Source organism: Toxotes jaculatrix, chromosome 8 (genome assembly GCF_017976425.1).
Source record: "Toxotes jaculatrix isolate fToxJac2 chromosome 8, fToxJac2.pri, whole genome shotgun sequence".
Taxonomy (NCBI): domain Eukaryota; kingdom Metazoa; phylum Chordata; class Actinopteri; family Toxotidae; genus Toxotes; species Toxotes jaculatrix.
Window position 1 is genome coordinate 22,072,594 of NC_054401.1, and position 20,339 is coordinate 22,092,932.

The 20,339-nt window shown below is 41.4% G+C and overlaps 1 protein-coding gene across 1 annotated transcript in view; it reads right to left on the bottom strand.

The window, feature by feature from the left end:
• The window catches only part of LOC121186588 (proprotein convertase subtilisin/kexin type 4-like), a 155,447-nt gene that overhangs the window by 24,841 nt on the left and 110,267 nt on the right, over positions 1-20,339 (bottom strand). The window contains exons 14-15 of the mRNA XM_041045364.1: positions 504-614; positions 128-221 (exon numbers count right to left, since the gene is read on the bottom strand). Coding sequence (XP_040901298.1) covers positions 128-221; positions 504-614 — 205 coding nt within the window. The remainder of the gene's footprint in view (positions 1-127; positions 222-503; positions 615-20,339) is intronic.

Here is a 20,339-nt window from a genome sequence, read left to right on the forward strand (position 1 = left end):
TAAGAATCGATGGCAAGGAATATAACAACATTTTCCATTATTCCTAGAAAATATAGAAATAAAATAAATGTAAAAACTGTACTGTATGTTCATGATATTTGGCTTTGTTTAAAAACTTGTGCCAAACCTGAACATGTTCCAGAGTATTGATCTCATTAGTCCTCCCACGGCAGGCCTCTGATTGGATGTTCACACTGACGGTGCCTCCTGAAGAAAGGATCCTAACCAATGAAAAATCATCACATCTGTCAGTCACTAGCCAAACCTCTTTCTCACATACTTATTACACACTCATACACTGCAAAAACACACACGTAGACAGGATTAATCCCTGTGGAGAAGCTGTTTTGTTGTAGGAGATAAAGTACAAGAAGACAGCAAGGAAAAACTGAAAGACAAAATCAGTCAATCAATTTATATGCAACTAAAGTCAGTAAAAGCAATGAAAAAGAGAATATTAGAAAATATGGGGTTACATAAACATAGCACATGCAGCTTTTTACCTGGTGGGATTAAGTGGGACTTCTTGGATGCACTTCCTTTGTGGAGCAACAGTGCTGAAGTGTGCAGCCTGCTGCACCATCAGCCCTGCATCCAACAATCCAAAGCCATACCTGAAACAAGCAGGAAACATTTACTCTATTATGTACTATTATATGTGTTTGTGTATATCCTCACACATGTGTGAACTGGAGGCTGTTTACGTGGGAGGCTGAATGTGCTGCAGGAGTAGAGTAAGTGCTAATGTCTCCGACACGAGGAGGCAATAAGTCATTGAGGAAGATGATGTTGTCCTCTGACACAATCGCTTCCTGCTCTGTCCGGGCTGAGGCTGTGGGCTGCTGTTTGTGCCGCCTGTAATTGCCTGGAGGATTGATCCTGAACAATGTACCATCTCATGGACTGTAATCAAGCCTCATTATTCATTCTTTACCACCCCAATCTGGGTGCTGGAGACACAATGACCGCCCCTTAAGCGGCATCGCTGCCTGGTGACTGTGTGACCACTGCCTATCTTACTCTCTCTCATCCACTTTACCGCTCCTGCTTCGCCATCTCTTTATGTCTCTTTTGAATCATCCGCTCTCATCTTTCCTCTTTGCCCTCTCTTTTCCACAGAGCAGCCTGCTATTCAGTCTTCTCCCCCTCTTTAAATTCTCCTTCACTCTCCTCCATCAAACCTGAATTTCTTGCATCAGAACTCCCCTCTGCTGCTTCAGTGATGCTGAAATCACAGTCCTCATAAGTCTCTCCTTAATTCTCCCTCAAATCTTTCATTTTCATGCACTTTCTCTCTTTCGGTTTCCTTCTTGTTAAAATCACAGTCCTCAGACAGAGTAACAGGGCCGTAACAACCTTCATCCCTCCTCCTTTTGGAAATCCAGAGGGGGTGACAAAGAGCTAATTTCTGCCATTATTACCATACAAACCTTATGCCGTTAATCTGCAATAAGTGAAATTCATTATCCTGATGACGGAGTCTCTTGGAGGAGCAGAGAGAGAGACAGAGACAGGAGAAAGGAGAGAGCTGATCAATAACTCAATCTGCTGCCCTGCATGGGGCTCCATCTCCTCTGTCTCAGACTGTCAGTGTGTGTGAGGAGCAGAGGCAGGAGCTGCAGCCCACGTCGTCCTCGTCCTAACAGCACGCCGCACGATCAATGGACACAATCTAATCAGCCACTATCACCACCAATGACTTTTAGCATGTAGGGCCCAGCATAATAGCATTAGGCAGACGGGTGTGTGGGGTTGAGGTGCGCCGCTGAAGTTCAAGGTCATTCAGGGGGTTTGAGAAAGCTGTGAGGAGTTAAAGCAAAACACAGCTGACAACAGCTGAATGCGGGAGACTAGATTAGTGACTGCTAAGGCATCACTTCACATGGATCCTCATAAAGAATAAAGAACCTAAACATATTATTTGGTCATTCAAGTTCCAGATGAGATGATTCTAGAAGCATTTTTATTTAGTTCATCATTCGAGCTAGAAGTCACCAAAATCAGCTGATTACAAGGAATTGGGATCTTTAATGCTCCCAAAATTACATTTAAAGTAGTTTTTTTTTTTTTTTTTTTACTAATTTTACTGTCTAGGTCTGAATGCAGAGGCTGGTGTAATACATTTTTCCATAGACCAAAACCAATTAAGTGTCATTTTGTCTCTAATTAGTGTTTGACTTCCTTCCTATTGTAGACATGCATCTTTAAATACAGGTCACAAATATATACTCTGACTTTAAAAAAAAAAAAAAGGCTCTCCTAGAACAGTTGGGCACAGTAGTTTTTTAGCAAACATCACTCAAACGGGAGTATGCAATGCATTTGTTGGAACTATTTTCAGCAGCGGAGTAATCCACATTTTCTGTGCTTGGGAGTATTAATGGAACCAGGACGGTGTACGTGGGACTGACTCTGGTCTCTATGAAAGAGCATGACTCTGAACATGTTAGCCAGAGCAACAGTGTGGCTGTATTTTTAATAGCCCTTGGACAATAATTGAGCTTTATGGCACAGATGAATAAGGTAGATCAGACTCTGGCTAGACAGACAACACCTGTTGGTAGGATCAAGATATTGTGGGTTTTGATCTTTACATGGAATTTTTTTGGCAGTTGAAATAATATAAAATATTACCAGCCCTATCCTTTAGGACACATGCCCAGTTTTTCAGTATGACACTGGCAGATTCACCAGCAACGACACCAACTAGAGGAACTTAAGCTATCTTATGTCCCTGGTATATTTAATGTAATGGTGACCATAATCACTATTACACTAAACGTATCCAGTCATGCTAATTAGTTCATTAACTCACAAATTAATGCATTAATTAAGGAATATATCTGTGTCACCTTACTTGTCTTATATCATAAGGGTTATTAATATGAAATCTGTGTCTTAAAGCTCTAGGGAGCCCTGGTATTTTCAAGAAAATAATTCTTCTACTTTGGCTAGCATGAACACATTAAAACCAAAACACTTTCTCTCTTTTAGTTTGTTTTTCAAAACGAGAGCTCATACGTCATGTACAACGGATGTCAAATATGCTCTGTAAAAGAAAACCCAATAAAAAATTAACTATAAAAAAACAAACAAAAAAAACCCCAAACACGTACTTCCGCAATACACATGGATGCACATCAGTGACACTCAGCACATACTTTTGCTTAATTTTCTTGAGTTGCCTACCCATAAAATGGAAAAGTACAATAAAACACCAGCATTAACAATAGATCATGTACGATATTTCACAGTGTGGGGAAAACTGGTAGCCCGACTTCTCATAAAACAGAAACTATTGGTGACCAGGGCTTGCCACCTTGCCCCCTTTTAGTCATTAAATACACCCTCCCCACCCAGCACCCTTTAGCGAGAGCAGTGCACCTATTAAATGCTATAGCTCCCGCAGATCGATCGGGCCTGCCCGAGCTCCATGGCCATAAACCCACACAGACATATATCTGATAGAGAAAGCTGCAGGAAACAGGTTTACCCACAACAGAACATGATGAAAATGACAGATTTTATGTCCCCTGCCATGTCAATGAAACAGCAGCGCTGAGCCGCTTTTCAAGAAGGCTCCCCAGCTTTTCAGGCATCTCATCATCAGTAGCAAGGAATTCAGAGAGCGGGACACTGCTACATTCAGCGAGGGTCTTGTGATTTCTCCAAATAGAAATGTGCAGTACAGGATTTATAGCTGTGGTGGTTTATGACATTTTTTTAATCACAGAATTTGCCTACATTTTCCTACAAGAATGTGATTGAGATTTTTAGAACTACTGCAAAAATGTCTGGGATTAAAATGTCTTTAAGATGAAACCCACATAATGCAATGCATATCAAGCAATTAGTCAGAAAACACAGTCATCCAATTTTCAACTTGTTCTTTCTCCACCTCCTGCGTGGTTGGAGGGAGGTTGAGCCAAGCCGACTACAGAGTGACAGCAGATCTTCTGTCCACGCAGCACGAAGCATGTTAAACCCCCGACCCCCCGCCTCCACACATACTCGAATCTGCGGCCCTCGCATTTTCTCCATCCACTCTCGCTCCTCGACGGCGAATGCCCTTGCAAACTCTTACTCCCTCCTTCTTTTTATCCATTAGGATGACGGCAACCCCCCCTCACCCACTCCCCACCTATCCATGGGGCCTCTTTGTAACTGTCGAGGAACCCTTTTCACTTTTTGTTCTGCACGCCTTCCCGGGTCCTTTCTCTGTTGATATTCACACCATCTGCCAGCAGCAGAGGAAGGTGCACACAAACCCAACTAGCCCTGAGACATCAAGATCTCCAGGGTCGAGGTCTTTGCTTCATCTTTGCACACGCCATTAAAAACACAGCTTTAACAACTGCAATGCTGCAACCAAAACAGATTTTTGCAGCTATCCAGGGACCTAACTATGGCGGTCTCACCCCTTGTTTGCAGTGGTACGTCCTGCTAAGTCCCCCCCAATAGAAGTGGCTATAAAGAATCACTCAAGCCGCACTAAGCAGCTGCCTGTGAGTTAGGTCATTTTCCCAGGAGCCACAGAGTGGGCACTGGCAGGACCTCAAAAAGAGGGGACACCATCTGTTCAGTGCCTGAAAAGGTTGGTGACACCTTCTGTGGTATCAACAACTTCTAATTAAGTGGCCAAGAATGCAGCAGCACCTCCAGTGCATGATTGGTGGGCTTGCCTTAGTTAGTTGCCTTAGACGAAAACATAGCAGACCCCCGGTCGGTTTCACACACCTCTCCGTCACATCTGGCGATGGATTAATGAAAAATGAACAAAGACTGGATACAATAAAAGCTTGATGACAAGAGCAGTCAACAAAAACTATATTTACTTTAGTTTTCTATGATTTTTATTTTGTCCTCCTTTTGTACTACTTAATTGAATGTTTATCAGGAGCATAGAAAACTGCATTAACCTTATGGTCAATCCCAGTGTGGCTTGTTTCTGTTATATCATGATGCACTAATTTCATTAACATTAGGATTTAAATGAAATAACAAATAGACTTAACATTCGTCTGATTTCCATCGCTCCTACAGCCAAATCCACGGCTCAGAAATGTTACTAATTAGGCTTATTAAGTAATTAAGAAGAGGTCTTAATTATATCTGCGCCACTGGGACCTGCATGGCTGTAACCGTGAAATGCTGTGCCGCGCTGCTCAGCTTTGTTGGTTTGGATGTTATACAGTTTCATCCATTTTACTGTTCTGAATGTGTGTTTTTATAGAGAAACGATTTTGGAACATATTTTTAGGGCTGTATCAGGCAAATATCCTCTCTGACATAAAATTACAGAGAGAGAAACACTCAGCAGCCTTCAGCAGCACAGCCTCAAAATGTCAAGTGAATTACCTTGCAAAGAGTTAAAAGTTTAATGAAATATATTGCAGGGGGGGAAAATGAGGGGTTTGGCACAGGCATGGACTTAGTCTCAGGAGAATGGGCACCAAACGGCTCTCTCAGTCTCTACAGCCATCAGTCAAAGTAGCAGCCACCCTTCCCGTCTCTCACACAAGGAGACTTCTCTGGAAGCCACAGTGATCTACATCCCATGACCTCACTCTCAGTGTCCAACATATTTTGATTTGTAGCTCGAGTGTTATTCAAACACAAATTCAAAAGAGGATGAAATTCAGCAGAGAGCTTTTGTTGGACGCACACCAAGGTACAGTCCTTTTAGATGTCTCTGCCCTTGTGGGGAGGGAGAGAGAGAGAGAGAGAGAGAGAGAGAGAGAGAGAGAGAGAGAGAGAGAGAGAGAGGAGTGAGTGAGGCTGCACTACAAGCTTGGCAAAAGATTCCCTCCCAGGTGCCGAGCGCTCGCCTTTCACTCCGGACAAAGCAAACACTGAACCAGGAGCTTTTGTTTGCTTCTTCAAAGGCACAAGTTCTTGATGCCACATCACTAAATGTGGTACAGCAAACAGAAATGTAACAATCAAAAACAAATTCTGTTTTTATGTGTTTCCTGAACGGTGTGACATCTGCTACATGAATTCATCATGGGAGCTACATCAAGTTCAGAAGTTCTGTATTTCACATACAGTTTTAAAAATCTATAACATGATTGATGATTGTCTGATTGCACCTTTAGATTACAGGCCTGTTTAATGGCATATGGCATTATTGTTTTCAAATGAAGCACAGTGGCTGTGGGCAAAACAACAGTGACTATAGATAAAATGGAAAGCAAATATGCATAAATAGTATAAATAGCATAAATACCCAGAAATCTACTTGATAGCAATGTTTATGTAAAAATGTGTATTTCCTATAAGTTGTTTGTTTATTATTTATCAAATTAACCCTTGTGTTTTGTTCTCACTGGCTTTACTGCCTTGTTCAGGGTCTCACAGACTCAGGTTCTGTGTTTTTACACAAAGTAAATGTTGAATCAGTTCAAAACCAGGCTAATAAGCAATTTTCATAAAATAAGGTAAAATCATGAAGTATCAAGATGATAAAATCGTGTAAAGTATGTTTATTGAGCTGTTAACAAGGATTCAGGTCTCCAGGACCCCAAACAGAAAATCTGAGTTAGAGTATAGGAGGCCATTTGAAAAATATTGATGTAAATAGTACCAGATGTAGAAACTAAAGCTCTGTAAACTCCGGGGAAGAGTTACCGACCACTCACTGTCAGCTCGTCGTGGCAGCGACCTAAATGAAATAAGGAGGATGACTGCGCAGGCTGTTGTGGAACTTTATTTTGAAATTTCTCCTATTTTTCTAACCCCCTAGCAAAATATCAAAATTGCTACTTGTACATGAATTATGCATTAGTGGAGGTTTTAGAAGAGCGCAGGGTCCCTACAACCCCTCCACCAATCTTGTAGCGCAGTATGGTGGAGTGGGATGTGTGTGTGTGTGTGTGTAGGGGCTTGGGTGGAGGGGTGTACAGGCTCCCCTCTGTTTGCCTGCTGCACCCCCCTGCCGAGAGACACGGCACCCCCTGCAGGAGGTGCAGTGCTCCGATTCCCCTGTCCCTCAGGGCGAGTTGGTGTATGTCACACACAAACACACACTCGGCTCATTCAGCCCAGTTTATCTGCTGACACATCAATCAAATGCACATCCACATCCAAACACACACACACACAATTACCAGTAACATTTTGCCTCTATTATAGTACTTCAGACTTTCAAAGGACAGGAACATTTTCAGTTGAGCCATTTTCCACAAAAAAACAAAAGTTAAAATAGAGGAAGATAATAAAGAATGAGGTGAAGTGCTTAACATTCAGATTTGATAACATATTTATCTAAGCAAGTCCATCATGTCTGAATAACCAATCATGATATTAGGTCAGGGGTCAATAAAAAAAACCACTGGCCCACCAAGATGTCCCACTTTCATCCTAATAGACTCTTATCAACATAAGAACCTTATTTCTCACCTTCTCTTCTACCCACACACTCACTCACGTACACACACGCACACACACACACGCACACGCACACGCACAAACACACGCCATAAAGACCCTCCACTTCCTCTCAATTAGCCAACAATTACCCACACATACAGCAGATCTACTCTCCTTTCACGGGAAACAATATCATTGCGTAGCTACTCTAATATTAAGTGATAGTGGGATTGTTAGTCTGTGGATGAGCTATATCTTTAATTACCCTGCACACACATACACACACACACATACACACACACACACACTTTCTCTCTCCCTTCTAAAACACATGTATATAGACCACAGGCTCAGTCACAGAGTAATTGGCTCAGCAATGGAAAAAGAGAAGGTCTGGATAATTAATTAATCTATCTGGCTGGGGCACAGACGCAAGGCCAGTTTTATAACCCCAACAGAAAGAGGGTGTGAGAGTCAGGGGTGGGAGGTGGGGAGGAGGAGAGGGTGGGGGCTGCTGCCCCCAGACGATCTATGGCCTTGCATGAAAGGGAAATGGCTTGCCAGAATGCATTACGTTTGTGTATGGGCTCTCTCATTTCACACACAAACACACACATACATATTCCATATTCCTTGCATCCGAGCGCCTTCAGAGAAACACACACACGTTTTCTCGTTACACACACATACAGACGTAAAACACTCAACTGCAACTGATCCACATATTCACCTGGATTTATAGAGCTGACAGAGTCGTGAGGTTATTGATCTTCAGTCAATTCACAGACACACCAAACAGAAACAAACCAGGCTGGTCTTGTCATATTTTCTAAACAAGATTACACTGTTTTATTTACAGTGATAAATGTGGGAAAATTCTGTCAAGACTGATTTGTTTTTCCATTCATACTGTAGTTTGTTTTTGCTCGGTCCTCCTGAGGTTACAGGTATCTTATAAATCTTAGAAAGCACACTAAAACATTGATTGTTGGATTTTTGCTGGGCTGTTAACTGAAGTGTAGGTTATTTATAATGTGTTTCCACAGCAGGAACTTTTCCAGGGACACAGGAACCATTTCATGAACCATTTTGGGAATCATACTTGCTTTTCAAGGGTTAGGGTCAGGAACTATAGTTTAAATTTAGTTCCACTTCCATAATTCCTGGCTCCAAACAAAAATCCTGGCTGAGAGGGGGTTTAGCACTTTCTGACCCACAAACTATTAAGGTGGAATTTGCAGTACACAGTCTGCCCTTTATCAGTCATTACATCTATTCAAACATCAGAGTAGCCTCACAGTACATACAGTGAATATCACATGACTGTGTTGTGTTTTTTTTTTTTTACTTCTGGTTAAAATTGAGTCTAAAATGCTGCTGTTGTTTTTTAATCTGATATTGGAGCAATTTGCCTAATTCTCACGGTTCTTCTGGTGTGGTGGAAAAGCAAACAGGAATTTACAAAAAAAGCTTTAGGTACCTGATTTAATTCCTGAGTTTATATCTTTTGGCTCCATAGTTCCTGGAACTCAGTAAGGGGCTTTATTCTTAGTTCCTGATCCAAAAACAAAATTAACCATGTAACGTAAATTATTTTATTTAGGCAACATCTTGTGTTCAGGCAACATTTAACATTTGAGAACATTGTTTTCTGTTGTTAATTGAAAAAAGAGGTTTCATAGAAAAGTATTTTACATATTTATTTATTCATTCATTCTTTTTGTGACCTTTTATTGCAGGCTAAATGTGCAATAAAAAGTCACAAGACATTGACATATCATAACCTTTTAAGTTGACATGATGCAATTGTTAGTAGCTAGTTGCTTCTTTACACTTCTAGCAGTTATGGATCAACATTAGCTTTCAATATAAGACTTGTCTCTGACCACCAGGTGAACTTAAGTCCAGTGTTCACTCTCTAACTGTCTGTCTTCTGTTTGGTGGTGTACAGTGGGGTTTTAAAGCTTTTATCTCTGAAAACATCTGCCTGCTGTGGTTTAAAAGAACATTATGAGAGCAGTGAGAGTGAACCAAAACAGCAAAGTTTGGGTCCGAACAATGTAACAATGAGCTTGAACTCACTATAGAGGTCTGTGAAGCTGAGGGGAGCTGCAGACTTGGGTGATAATTCTCTGTGGGTTCATCAGTACGAACAACCCCTTTTCCATTGTCACATTTTTTTTTTAACCTTATCATTTGATACACTGATTTTGTAAATATTCATCATAACCACTTTTAGTCAGGTCAGTAATGAAGCTTTGGTATTGAAATGACACTGTTGCTGAAAATTGTCAAATGATATCCAGGTCTTTTGGGGATGTAACAACTGAAATTAATAATTTACTCTTCAGCACACAATAAGACAGTAGAGGGGACAGAATCAGCTAAATGCCTAATGGAGCATGGAAATGTTAATGGGCCTTAACAAAACAAATTTAGGAACCTTCTGTAAAAGCAACCGAATATTATTACATAGTATTGAGGATATACTCCACCTTCGAAAAGGGTGTCAAAACACTTCTTGCCTGCTTAAATCCTGGAAAGGAGAGAGGTGAAGAGTGTAAGTTAAGAGAAGAGTGTAGCTTTTCCTCAGTTCTAGACAGTTTGTCAAACTCAGGGTGGGAGCTGGAACTTGAGAGTACCCCCCCCACACACACACCCTACACACCCCCTTTTGTCACCACGAGCCTGTGTTAGTGGTTGTCAGATCTAACAACAGGATGGGAGAACAGAACACACACACACACACACACTTCAGCTGAGGAGGGAAGTGGCAGGTACATCACGTCTATGGTAATAGAACAGCAGATGGAACTGGCAGGCACACACAGCACCTTGTGCTTTGACTCAAATATACACACACACACACAGACACACACACACACTCTTGCATGTTCATACATTACAAAAACACACTGACACAAGCATGCAAGAACAAGCTGCTTTTACCTTATGGTGATGAAATATCACATCTGAAAATAAATACACAGCCATAATCTGCACATGAGCTTAACAAGATGGCAGTTTGACTTTCTCCTGTCAAAGTGTAAAACGGTGCAGGCTGGCTATAAATGGCTCCTCCCCTATAAGAAATAAAGGTGTCAGAGTGTCGGTCCTAGACGGTGTTGTCTGTTTCTGACCTGTCTCTCCAGGGCATCGTATGAGTGACGGCGTAGCTACTGGCCCTGATAATCCAAGAGATAAATCATCTTTAGTCACTCTCTAACAGCCTGACAGACAGACAGGCCTAAGTACCTGGGAGGGTGGCAAAGGGACACTTTAAAACCTCCGGTGATGAGGAGTATTGCCATGAAGAAAACAGTTAGCCGCCCCTAGCTCCCTCCTATCCCCCGGAGTCTCTGGCTGCCATTTTGGCTGCGTCTCAAGGCGCTATTCCGGCTCTATCTCATGTCACCGTCCTGGCTGTCGTTCAATTCTCACGTTGGCTCCTGTTCAGCCTCCAGTCTGGCTCTGGTTCAAGCTCCACAGTGGCTGTGTTTCGGGGGCTTCATTGTGGCTCTGTTTCAGCAAAGTCCACCCCCCCCACTCCCTCCCCTCTTTCAGTTTCAGCACCCCAGGTAGCTGGCCTCCTGCCCGGCCTGCAGATCAGTGGGAGATCCAGGCTCGGGCCTTTTGTTTGGGGTGGCATTTTGCCTTTGTTTTCCCATCTTGCCTGTAATCTAAACACCCAAAACATCTCATGCTTGACAAATCGGCCCTGAGACGAGGGAGCAGCGGAAGACAAACGGCTGGAAGCGGTTCAACCCCAGGCAGGACTGATGGTGTCCGACTGGGTCTGACCTCCCAAAGGTTAAAGACACGTTCACTTACAAAGCAATCAATTACCCAGGCTGTGTGGGCGCTTTTAACCAACCTCCCCTCCTGCCTTCCACACAGCCAGCGTTATTGATGAGGGTCCCAGTGTACAGCACACTCCAACCTGGAGTGTGTATTGCATTTCACAATTGAAATAAATCTCAGATTCCCGGTGTTAGTGCCTACCTGAACCACTCTGCCGCTTTATATCGTCTTTCTCTCCCCCTCCTCCACCCCCTGCCTCCTCTTTCCTGCCTCCCTACCGCTCTCCCTCTTCTCTGCAGGTTGTTGTAGCAGGTTTATTCTGGTATTTGGGCTCCGTGGGCCCCGGCAGGCCCCTCAGCTGTTCCGCTGGGTTTGTAATTACCATTTCATTAAGAATGACAGTTTCGGGGGTTGAAGCACCATTTCATCCGGGTCTCGTGGGGAAGGCGCTTGCCAAATTTCCAGTGTGAGTGGCAATTATCTCTCTTCGTGTCTGCAATTCACCATTTTGTACTTAGTGGCTTGACAACGGCTAGGAACATTTAGTTGGATTAATAATAGGTCTGGGATATTTACACTGTAGCCCACTCAAGCTTAGCTCTGTGAAAAGACCGATATGCGCTATCAGAAGAGATAGAAACAAACAAGACAAGCACTATACTTCTTTTTTGTGTAAAAACTGTAAAGGAGTGGTATTTCAGTATGATTTCCATAATGCTGTACAAAATCAGGTAGTTGGAACCTTGAGAATTTATTTAAGGTTTGATTTTATTTCATGTCATTTGGGGATTCAATAAGTACTTGTAGTATATTTTTATTTTGGATTCAATCATTATACTTCTTTACTGCACTTTTGCTTCTCGTAATGTTTCTCTTTTGGCCACTTGGCAAAATGACTGAATCTCAGTGGAGCTACTTGGTTTCTACTACAAAACTATAAAAGTTCTACCAAAGCTTTGCAGTGTGTTCACTTGTACTGTAGTACCTCATTAATATATACCATATATCAATATATCAGTTACCAAGAGACTGATCAGAAATCCTTTCAAACTTTTTTCTGTGCTTAGTGAAAATGTACAGTAAGTACAGCTCCAGAAATTCAGCAGCTTTACCTGCACATATCTATCATTTTTATGTGATCTGTATGACCTCTGTTCTCTCTGAATGCCAACATTTTTATAATTGCCTTTTCTTCTCTCTTAAAGTACAGCTTGTACACTCTGTTATATTTATCTGCATGCCAAGGTATGTGCATTAAAGGATAGGCTCAGATTTTTGATGTCTTATTGTTATTACTCACATGTCCATATGTACGAAGAAAGGATTAAAGACGGCTGTATTTTTTTTTCCTCTTCCCAGCATGAGTACAGTGTTAGAGACAGGAGACACAGTCCACAGTCCCTGCTCTGTGTAAAAAGACTTTCTAAAACTGAGTCAAAACTAACTTGAGGCTTCACCAGTCTGTGACAAATCAACTGGCTATCTTTTCAAGTACGAAACTGCATCTTTGTTTTTCCCAGTCTGAGAAACAGTTATGGTGACCTGTCATTTTTCAGCACTGTAATACTTTATAGTGTGGTGACTAAAATGAGAATATGATGCTGTGCTTGTAGGCAATAGCAAAATCCTCTACCATCAAAGAGCTCATAAAGAAATGGCTGAAAATGAACAGACAATGACTGGGCTTCATCCATCTGATGCCAAACAAGGGTCACCATGCGTCCTACGCCATAATAGGGGGAAATGGATGTTGTGAAATGAGGATGATATCAGGTTTCATCTTATTTACTTTTTTCATTTTTCATTCTAACCATAAACCAACCATCGCTTAGTCCACTAAGAGTGTGACCTATGTTTTTGCATCATGGTTGCTTTGCGAGCAGCTGACTAAAGGAGTAAACACACAGTAAGGGGCAGATTATACCACAAAAAACGTAGCTGGTACTTATGATGTGTTGTCTGACCACAGGGGAAACCAAACCTTTTTTTTTGGAGAAACACTGGAACAAATGGACTATTTTCATCTTACTTAAACATTCATATTAATTTATTAAATTAACTGACAGCATAAAATCACATGCACGCCATGCCAAGTAGGATGTCATGATATTTGGTAGTGGTGAAATTCCACAATTCATGATACCAAATTAAATACCACAGCACACACACCCACACACGCCCCTGTGTTGCCTTCTTTTGTTCAAAATGCTCTTGTCCCTGATGCTCTGCCTCAAACTCAACTACCCGTGACATGTTTTCTTCCACAGGTGACAGCAGACCTGTTGCTGCACCCACCCTTACTTACTTATTGCCACCATTTCATGTGTGGTAGTTATTATTATTGCTGTTTTTTCTCCTGAGGTATGTTTGAAGTCAGACTAGAACAAATGTAGGATTATTATGCTGCTCTCATCAACCACAGAAGCGTCCTGTTACAGTAGAAACACAAGTGCCGTCATGTTTTCACAATTTTGGCATTGAATTACTACTGAAGTATTGGTTCTAGTGACATCCCTATTGCCACACATGCATTTTTTGTCTGCTCTTGTCTTTTTAGAACAAATGTCCTCTCATCACTGAAAGTGATCTGTGGATTTTGTTCACCATCTTTTCCAGTGTAGTCACTCTACGAAGAGATCACTTCAGGGCCAGCGTGGACAGGAGGAATTATTATAGCAACCAATAACTCTTTCCATGTACATATGGACATACAAGTATTGTATTAAGATAGACTTGAAAAAAAAAATTGAAGAGCCTCTTAAGCGTGTGCCTGCCATTTTTTGTTCCCTCTTAAGAACAAAAAATGGCAGGCGTCCGCTGTGTTGAGTTATAGAGCCATGGCTCGCATGATGTCTACTGCGAGTGACGGCTGCAGCTCTTTTAATTGCGTGTCTGTGCTGAATGATGGGATACTTAATTCCTACACATTCCACTCAATTGCTTTTCACACTGGCAGAGGCCTGGGGAGGCAGCGGAGGAATTCTGTGGCCATATGGAGAGGGAGGCAGAGCCCAGGCTGAGCGATCGGGAGCTTCCCGCCTTGTCCCTGCACCAGACTGGCTGCTATACTGTACTGAAGCCGCAAGACTAATGAAACACGTTCCACACACACCACAAAGCATACACACACATACCTAGAAGTGGGATGTGGTAAGGTTTACTTTGGCTTTAGTCTCCTTAGCACACTCCTAGATACACAAGCAAACACACGCTCATCAGTAGTCTCTTACTTGAACTCGAACACATGCATTCACATGTGGTCTATAACACACAGGCACAATCCCACACACATACTGATGCACAGTTTCACACATACTGTACAGAAACGTTCTCAGTTACATACACACTGTATCTTCACACATAGCGGACATGCAAGATACTCACATACAGTATATTCTAAGATACACACAAACACGCACGCACGCATGCACGCATGCACGCACGCACACACACACACACACACACACACACACACACACACACACACACACACACACACACACACACAGAGTCAGCTGTATAAAGTGTGTTGACAGTCCTGTCAGCTCACAGTAGCACCATCAGGCTACCTGCTGTCCTGTGAATGGGTCACTTCTCCTTCTCCTTCATGTCTCTTATCGCTCTGTCATATTGCCCGTTTTCTGTTGGGTTTGGAGTAAGAATAGGGCTCTAGCACCACAGCAGCTGAGTAGCTGAATAGTGCAGTAACGTTCTGACCCCAGAGTTTTGCGACACTGGGTTCTTGATGGTTATGAGGTGGAAGGGTGATTAGTGATGTGGTAAAACTAAACATGCTGTACCAGACTGTTCTTTAAACTATACAGAAATATTAATATCTGTATATAATTTAATCACTCAGTAGTTGCAATATCACCATCTTAAGAGCCACAATAGTGTGGCTAATGGGACTAAGAGTCACAAGCCATGTGAGCAGCTCTGTGATGCTGTACTAACATGTAATAATGTCAAAATATACAAATGAGCATCAGCATGCTAACATACTGACACTGCTAATATGGTCATGTTGTTCAGATATAAAGTTCGTCATTATTACCATCCTAGTTAGCGTGTTGCTAAAATTTGCTAATTAAACACAAAGCACAGCTGAGGCTGATGTGAATTTCAGTTTTACAGATATTAGGTCACAAACCAAAGTACTGGACAAATTCAGTTTCTGACCTGATGATGGTGCTAGATAAAAAGTCAGGGGATCTGTAGGATTTGTCCTCTGAATGTCTGCACACAATTTCATGGAAATCCATCTGATAGTTGTTGAGATGCAGTGCACCAATATTCATCTTTATCTATAGAAATGTCTCTGATTATCACTTGAAACATGCTGAATGTCAGCCCAAGTTTTACCCATTGGCAGAAACATACTGGTATCGTCCTCAGATGTAGTGGTTAAATGTCAGCTCCAATTGATGTGACCCTGGAAATACCCTGGCCCCCACAGACCCCTAACAGTCCCCTGTGCATGCAAAATGAGGGGGAGAGAGAGAGAGAGAGAGAGACATATAGTATATATGGAGAAAGACAGGACCTGCTAATGCATTTAGTAGCCAGGCCTCATTTAAGAAAAGCCCTTAATGACTTTAATTGATCTTTATTAGCTTCAATTAGAGGGGGACACTGGGGGGAAACAAGGTTGTGATTCCTGCAAACAGATCAGAGGTGAGCAGGACCAGAGAGAGAAAGAGAGAGGGAGGGAAGAATGAGCATGAAACAAAGAAACAATGAAAGATACAGAGAATAAGAGCCTTTACAGAAAAGTAAAGGCTCTTATTCTCTGTAAAAAAAAAATAGCCGCTTTTTATGCTTTACAGAAAAGCATTCTTTTACTTGTACTAGTTTTTAGCTGGATGGAATTTATGAACGAGTTTAAAAGAAACTGAAGAACTGAAGAAAACTAAGAAGGTATGAAGTGAACACAGCTTATAAATAACACAGTGGTGTTCCTGAAAGAAACTGCCCTCCCACAAAAATAACCCCACAGGTCATTTGTGCAAGCAGCTTATTATGGCTATGGCTTATTGTTGAGTGGTCATATGAGACAGCAAAAGCACTAAAATGACACGTTTACGCTCACATGACAAAGCCTTTTAGTGGCCGTAGTAATTATGATGAGAGGAATGGAGGAAGTCAGGTGACGCTGTGATATAGCAACAAAGTCTGTGCATGGAGGACACCGGGGTAGATGGGTGGGCCATCAAAACGTTGGACTCTAACACTTTAACATGATGAATTTCCTCTAACCTCGACAAAGTTCTTACTTTAACCCAAACCATGTCGCAAGGTCACAACATAAAAAGGGTCAGTTATTTAGTTTTCAACAGTGGTTTTTTTTAACAGTTTATCTGTGGGGGTGCTAATTCAGAGTGCTCCTATGGGATGTATCACACACATCATGTCTCTCAGCCTAACTAGAGAGGAAACCTAATTGATAAGCTCTGTATTTTGGCATTTTAGCCTTTATTGACAATGACAGTCGAGACAGACTGGAAACATGGACAAAGGGAGGAGGGACACGCAGCAAAGGCCTCAATCACACCTGAACCTGTGATGTAGTGATTAGGTCACATTTATCTTAACCACCAGGCTACCAAAAAGTCCAAATGATGATCTATTTAAAACAAACAGCAGCCTGCAAGTATTTACCACACCTGATCTCTGTTTATATATCTGTATTGACCTGTAACATCACTTATCATGAACAAAAGTTTTGTCTATTTTTGAAAAAGGTTTGCTGCCACAGGATCGGCAACTCAAACTGGACTTCACCACTGATACTAAAGCATTCCTCCATTACTCTGGTACCTCAGTTTCATACTAGTAAAAATGTGCTGTAAATTTAAGCACTAAAGATTTATCATCCTAAAACAAAATAAAACAGCAATGTATTAAAGTAGCTTTATTCCACAAATAAAAAGGTAAATAAAGCAAACACAGGCTGGCTAGTGCTTTGTCTCCACCTCAGCCCCAACCCTCCAGTCCCCTCATCCAGCCCACCATCCATCCCTTCTTCTCCCCAGCGCTGTGTTTGTGTTTCTAGGGGGAGCTGACTGACCCCTGACCCCGGACTAATGAGAGCGATAACGAGGATTAAAAGGGGGTGACTGGAAGGTGTCTGAGAGTGGGGTTTAAACAATTACACTGGACTGCCAACATGCCTTTCTTCATGACTCAGGAAATTACAGTCTACCTCTCTCTGTCTCCCCCCACACTCTTTCAGTCAGCACACAAAAGAAAGGGCTTATGGAAAATAATAAATTATCTCGGGGCCACGTTAACTTGGATGTAAATCGCTGGGCAATTATGTTTTAATAGCCCTTTAAGAGAATGAGTAATTGGGTTGACACTACTGGGGTTGATCAGGCTCACCCATCTCTCTCCCTTTGTGCCCACTGGAAGCGAGCTCTGCGTCTACGCCGGTCAGCCTGCAGTAAGACCGTGTGCTGGTTAGTTAGACTGTGAGACACTGTAGCTGTGATATCAGAGATGACAGATCCAGATGACTATGATTTTGAAAACATCAAATCCTTACTGTGGCAAGAAAAATAAATTCATCCATCTTTTTTTATGTTCTATTTTGTCTTTGGTTCTAAAAATCTTATTGTTAAGATGTTTTGCACGTATTTGTATTCTGTCCTGGTGACGTCTTTGTTTTTATAAAAGAGATGCTGTTTCCTTTGTCTGATCAACCATTGTGGCCCTTTAATCTTTGGTTTCTCTGTTTAAGGCAAACTAAACTTTATTTAAATAGCAGGGGTGCAAAACAAAGCTGTTATCGGTATCTGTTTATTTCTCAAAAATATCTGTATTAATATGTTTATTCAGATTTATACCAAAAGAAGATGGGGGCCTATACAGGAAGTTGTTTGAAATAGTCTCAACTCATCACAAATGAAAATTAAGTTTGTTTAAAGTTTCTATAAAAAAAAAAAAAAGTCAAGTTCCTGTCTAGTGTCAAGTTACACAAGGCACCAGAGTTCAACACTGGATCATAAGCCCACATGAGTTAACCTCTATCATGCACTGCACCACAAATCTACTGATAACTGACGAAAAGTCAGTGAGAATAAAACACGATGAATCTCTGAATGTTGAAAATGGCGGTCAGTGTTTATCAGACTGCTGTAAAGGAAAGCCTCTCCTACACCAGCCTTGGCAGACCAGACCTTCAGTGTTGTATGTTTTTGAATATTTGTATTCACATAGTTGTATAATTAAAAAATGTTTTTATATCTTAATTTGACTTAATTATGCTACAATCAGTATGTTTAAATGTGTGTGAGTCAAGTGTGTATGCATGTTTGTGTCTGCATTAAGTAGAAACAAGATGTCTGATGGACAAAGCCCCCCCTCGCCCTAAATGTCCCTTCTAAAACACAGGCACACATAGAGGCAAGAAGGACCCCAGCCAGTTCCCTTTGACCTCTGACCTGTGTGTGTGACCTGTGGATGATCTGCGTGTGTCTTGATTTGGCCGCCATGGGGGGAAGAGAAGGCCAGATCGATATGAGGAGGGAAGAGATCACCACAGGCCAAAACCTGGTGAGCTGAAAACCACCAAATGAGACTGGAACAACACAAACAGCAGGAGGAGGAGAGAGAGAAAAAAAAGCAAAGAAAAAAAAAGAAGACACACACACACACCAAAAAAAAAAACAGTGATAGAAATCTGAGGCTAGACGGAGTCTGACACAGAAGAAGGAAGTAATCAAAATCCTCGGCAGGATGTCAGACCTTACTGCAACGAACAAGCAAATGGTGGGATAAACCTATATTTATCTCCTCCTACTTTCATCTCAGAAGGAAGACAAACGGGGTAAGAAATTGATCAGATGAGCATCTGTTAGGCTTGGCAACAGTCACGAGTCTTCAGAGACAGTTTTTAAACCCCATTTTTCAAGCTTATCTCCATTACTGTCAACGCAGGACAGGCACTTAAAGGACCGTTCCACAGTAAAAGAAGAAAACGAGAAGCTGTATATGCAAATGTAGTTGACTGGACCTCAGTTCTTCACCCTGCTGGTGTTTCCTTTCAGATAGAGGTTCTCTCATGTCTGCAGCCACAGTAAGTGCTTGACATGGACAATTTATGCAGCGAGGTTCTAGAGGAGTAAAGGAGTAAGAACTTTTGTCCTCTGATGATACAGCTTGTTTTAAAAAAATAAATGGCTATCTACAGCCTACAGCTACACAATCCTCACTATATGCTCTTTACAGAAACATAATAGAGGTCAACTACTATGGGTTTTTCAACGCTGATCCTAGAGCAGCACTAACATGCTGCTTCCAGGTTCACAGTGAACTATGAATGACAGTGTTAGTCGGTTGGTTGCCCTGTTAGATGTCCAGTAAGACCCTGCACAGCCTCAGGGGACTCTGCTAGCAGGCTCTTATTCTCTGTATGTGAGTTCAGACTGAGCTACAGCTGCGACTAAGTCTTATTTTTCATTATCAATTAATCTGCTGATCATTCTCTTTTTTTAATCAATCAATTACCAGTTAAATTGCAATTAAATCACATGATTTTGTCTGACCAACAGTACAAAACCCATATGATATTTATTTATTCATATTTATTTATATGAAAGTTGGAATTGACTTGCATTTTAAAAATGAGTCTGACTGACTATTAATAAACAAATGACTTAGACTGAACACATTACAACAACAACAACAACAACAAACAAATTACGAATGAATATTTGACCTCTTGAATGTTTTAGCAGTGTGTCTCCTGATTTCAGGGCTTAACATAAACCCCATTTGAATCTCTTATTATCCTCAGGCCTTCACTGATTTAATGCTGCCTCTTTGAGTCATACAGGTTTGGGATTAGGAGGTTCAGGTGTTCAAAAACACAAAACAAAACAAAGAAAAAGTATTGTGTTGATGCTGTCATATTGGTACATGTTAGCAGCTGAAGATGAAATATGATCTGGAAAATCCACTTTGAATACTACATTTGTTATGATTAAGGCTTATTAGACACCAAAACACTGGACAATATGAGACATTTCTGACTGTGAAACTTTATCCTCTGCTGAGACATCCATGAAGTGAACAGGAGAATTACTTTATCTTTATGTTATAAAATAATCTAAAAGAAATGTACACCTGCACATACTGTGCATTCACTATATACATTTTATTTTGCA